General features: G+C 50.0%; 1 protein-coding gene across 1 annotated transcript; it reads left to right on the top strand.

The window, feature by feature from the left end:
• Window positions 1-205: 205 nt before the first annotated feature.
• EAH_00063490 (hypothetical protein) lies at window positions 206-2,946 on the top strand (the record flags this gene model as incomplete). The annotated part of the gene is made up of 6 exons (XM_013393121.1): window positions 206-257; window positions 352-463; window positions 934-1,001; window positions 1,865-1,943; window positions 2,375-2,442; window positions 2,879-2,946. The coding sequence occupies 6 exons, from the start codon at window positions 206-208 to the stop codon at window positions 2,944-2,946; spliced, it is 447 nt and encodes a 148-aa protein (XP_013248575.1).
• Window positions 2,947-4,668: the final 1,722 nt, after the last annotated feature.

The following is a 4,668-nucleotide window of genomic DNA, read 5'->3' as shown; positions in this document are numbered from 1 at the left end:
TAGCGTGGGTAGGGTGGGGGAGTAACCTTTTTGCAGGTGGTGCGTTGGTGTCGTAATGGCATCCGGCATGATATATCCGATTTTGTGAGTTACCAGGATGCCTTTCAGGGCGATATGCCGGAGGCGTGAGTCCTGTATTGCAAGCATACCCACGGGTTCGTTGTTTGTTGCATTTCTAGCTGACCGCCTTGTATGCTTTTTGAACATGGAAGGAGATATTGCAAATGCAATAATGCTTATGGGGATCGCTGATTTGGGTGAGACTTTGGCTGGGTTCATCTGCCCCGAGGTCGTCCCGTTTGTACATCATGCTTTTGGTATGGCCGTTGCTCCTGCATTTTGTCTGGGCAGTTCGTAGCCTCGGGAATAGCGGCCACCGGCTGGTCACAGTGTACTGGAAAGCCGAAAGTGGCGTTTATGTCAATGCGTCGCAGTATTTTGAATTTCACAAACTACTTGGGCGGTGGGCTCAGAATGTGGGTTTGAGTGTGAAATATGAGACTGAAATGCTGGGCAGTTACTAGTCGCAAGCGAAGTGTGCGCAGCGGGGTTTTGCGTGGGGAGTGCAACGTGAACGTAGGACGCCCAGGGAGGTGTGCAATACATATGCAAATGCAAAAGGCATAGATTCCGAAATGGGGCTAGATTATTTGCCCCCCAATACGAGTGCGGGATATTGCATGCTATCAAATGCTTAGAAGGGGGACCCCAAAAGTTCAGTTTTTCAGTGCCTTCTGTCAAAAGTGGGCGCATGCGCCCTTTTTGGTTTTGCTCGCTCGAGCTTGCATGGCGTGGAAACAAGCGGTTCTGCCGTACTGTAACGGGCAGCACATTGGTATGGGTAGTGTGCTTGGCAAGCCTTATAGCTTGGACAGAGATTAGGCTGCTGAGTGAGTGCAGAAAGTGTGTTGGTTTCCGGAAATTCTATACCAGGCGGGTGCAGTCACTGCACGTGAAACCTGTTAGGATTGGCTTTAATGGTTCGGCGGAGACGAAAGCTTGTAGATGCCCATCCACTCTGTCACATGTGAAACGCTCTTTCTGCCCAGTGTGACAGTTTACATGGGCTTTTTGGGGTTTTCCGCTAACCGGCTAGATGAATACCCGTACGAGCGTTGAGCATTAGGTGACGTTTCTAAATGCCTTTCTCTGTCAGTGTGGTGTATGGCCAGTGTGCTGCCCATGCGCGCATTATATATTAAGCCGCAGCACATGCACGAAAAACCGTCGGCGCTGGATTTTTTGCGCCCCATTGGGCACGCAGTAAACTTTCATTAGGTGCATATATTTAGATATCCCCATAGTTTATGGATATTGCTGGTCATGGCTCCACTGCAGAGTTCGTGGAATAATGTGGACGTGTGGAAAACCGCACTCCGAGAAATGCTTGGTAGGAAGTATGTTTGTTTTTGTAGGTAAAATTCTGGTTTAGCAGTTCCGTGCATACGTGGAGTTAAGTGGTCGGTGCTGTGAAGAGGCTGCATTTGTGCAAATAATGTACTATCGTGTTTGGCAACACAAGCCCAAGGCCCATGGTTGAGGTGTGGACTGTCGTGTAGCTAGATGAATGGACTGACAAATGTAGGTGCAAAGTAGAGAAGAGTGGAGTTGTTATTTTGGAGTGCGCAAAGTACGCCCTACCACAGCAAAGCATTTGGCATTTTCAGCTCGTGTGTCACAGGTTGTTGATCGGCTGCTGCCCTAGGGGAGGACGTGTTGATTTGCTCGAAGTCTTGCATATCGTTTGTGGCGGTCGTTTCTCTGCTAAAATGCGTTTTGCCGTGGTGTCTCATCCTGTTTATGAGTTATTTGGCTGACCAAAATTCTACCCAAAGCGTTGCTTTCGCCTTGTTTTCAATTGCAGTGACGGCGGAAGTCAGAGTGGCACGCATGGTGTCCTTGCAGCACAAGCGCAGGTTCATATCGGATAGTATGGTGAGCACGTAAATGATGCGACGGCATTCTCTGCACGGTTCGTCACACACGTTTCCAAGCACATGAAGGACTGTGCGGAGATCAGTGGCTTTTTCGCGTGTATGGTCTGGGGACATCACAGACCGTGCACGTTAACTGCGTTAAAGTTAGTTTTGCTGATGGGGGATTCTGCACTTTATTCTTTCTCCGGGAGACGGTCTTCGGACGCTGTGCTCTCTAGGGGCAGCAGGCCTTTCGAATGGACTTGAGTTTTACAACACTCTCGATAAGTTTTCGGGAATCGCGATTGCATATACTCCTCGCCAGCGTTGCGCAACTGCATCGCTCTAGGAAGCCACCTTTACGGCCGCCAAAACAGCACGCTGTTCTCAAGAGAAGGGCCCATCCACAGTCCATCTACGGAGCCTCACGTCAGCATTTGTGTTGTACACTGTTCCAGGATGTGGGTCAAGAGCCCTGCTGAAATTGACCGTTCGTCGCAGTATGGCATGCTGCCACAACTGGTAGGTATGTGCAATCCAGGGCTTTGTAGTTACATATTAGTACGTGGCAATTCATAGTTGGCCATCTGCTGCGTATCACCAGCTGGGGCGGCATAACGTTGAAGGCACTGTTGGCAGGACGGGGACACCTAGCTGTTAATCTATTCTATATGCACGTCTAAAGGCATACAATATGATATTTGCACAAATTGTTACTTTTATGGTTTAGCATGAAAATTTGCATCCGCATGGGGAGCAGCGGGGCATGGTGAGGCGCGCTTTGCGTTTCTGTCGCCTTGTGAATCGTACTCCTAGCTGCACTGTGTGCCGTTGAGTAATTTCGTTTGACCATACTGAGTTGTGTGCCCTGGGTGTGTGTATGTGAGCCGAAGGCCACTCCGTTTTGTTGGGACTCGCGATAATATAAATTGGCGTACACGTGCGTTTTTGAACATGCTCAGATATTGATATTCGCTGCATGGGCCGCTTTGTGTCAGGAATAAGTGAAGAGTTTACCCCTATGGAATGATCTATGGCGCCTGACACCCCTATAAGTGGAATCGTGGGCATTAGTACCTATCTTTGGTTGCAGGCGCCTTTCCGCGATCAATAGTTTTATTGAAGATTCCGCTGATGCGGCCCTCCAGCACGCACATATTGCTCTGCCATATACGAACCTGCACTGAGTGACGCTTGCATAAGGTGTGTCAGGGAGGAGTGGAAGCAGCAAAGAGTGAAGCATATTCCCAGATGTTTCGTGGATATCTGCTAACATCGAGCGCCTTCGGTTTACCGGACTCAATGCACGAAGTTTAATGCGAAAACAATGCTTTCAGGTGAAACCTTACTGCACAGACATGTATACCTCCAAAGTTGGGCTCACCACACGCTCGTTGTTGAATTGTGGTACGTGTAAAAGTTCGAAGCAAGGCTTCTTAATGATGCCAAACTGTGATAGCTACGCCGACCGAAGGTAGGTCGCGCGAATTGGTCAAATGTTGAGCGTGCACGAAGCGCTCGCCACCTGTCACAAGCTGCGACATTAAAGCCAGTATGTAACTCCCAACTTTGCATCGAGAGTTGGATAAGAGCAGTACCACTTGCAGAGGACAGGGGAGTGCTAGCAACGGTGTGGAACTCAATTCTTCGGCTGCATCGCTTGATCGCTCTGCAATTGTATTCCTTATCGGGTTCGAGTAGCACGTCGATTCCGAAAACGTGTTCAAATCTGTCAAGCTGCATCTGCTTTGATTCCCTGTATCCGAAAATATGCGTGTGGGCAAACTGCGTATCGTTTCAAACAAGCAAGCTGGCTGCTAACAATGTTTCTGCCTTTTTGCGAGGGCTGGTGCTTGATGGGATTCTCGGCAAAACTGCCGCGGCTGTATCTCTTGCATAGCTGCCGCCTTTCACAGCATGGAACTGCTCTTACACCTGTACTTAACATTGGCTAAGACTGCCCAGGGAAAGTTTTTCACGCTCCGCCGCAGAGCAGCTACGCGCGTGAGCGGGGGTTCAACCGACTGTTGAGTGCACTCGGGCTGTGGCATGCCTCAACGCATACGCATTCTAAGCTAATCTTTCTGGGTCGTTGGAGACACGGCCAGAGCAGCTGGAAGGGAGTGGTTTCAGACCATGTTCACTTAGACGCCCTCAAAACGTTCTGCGCATGCACTGATGTGGATGCTAATACTGCTGCGTCACGCAGGAAGTACTCCGTCCACGCATAATAACGCAAACGGGCATTCATTTCTCGATGCACCGCTAACCTTTTGGCATCCGGCATGCTATCCTGTACCAAATTAGAAGCGTTACTTCAAGATTGCCGAAGGCCGGGGACTGCTTATCCAAGCTTCTTAGGGGTCGCCCATGATCTGCAACGGCTGCCCATGCATTCACCATGCTTTGGTGTGACGCGTCCCCCCGGGTAGAAAGTTTTGAACAGGATTGTACGGCTATGCTGCACCGAGTTTTCCACGATGTCCTGCGCTGCGAGGCGCGTTTACGCATTCGTCAATGTGAAGGACAAACAACTGGAAACGCATTAAACGCATAACATCAGATTGGGCTTGCGTCACCTTAGGAAGTGCGTGACTGCCTTCTGGGCGTTGACTGACTGGCGCATGCACACGCGTGCATGCAGGCTGGCAGACAAGCCCACGTTGTGCTGCGAAGTTACACACTTGGATGTCGTCCACCGATGTTGATGTTCGTCTTGGTGGAAAACGTCAGATCTCGAACCTTGCCACCG

This window comes from Eimeria acervulina, genomic scaffold, assembly GCF_000499425.1.
Source record: "Eimeria acervulina Houghton genomic scaffold, Eah_scaff1838, whole genome shotgun sequence".
Lineage (NCBI taxonomy): Eukaryota > Apicomplexa > Conoidasida > Eucoccidiorida > Eimeriidae > Eimeria > Eimeria acervulina.
This window is presented reverse-complemented; position numbering and strand designations above follow the sequence as displayed.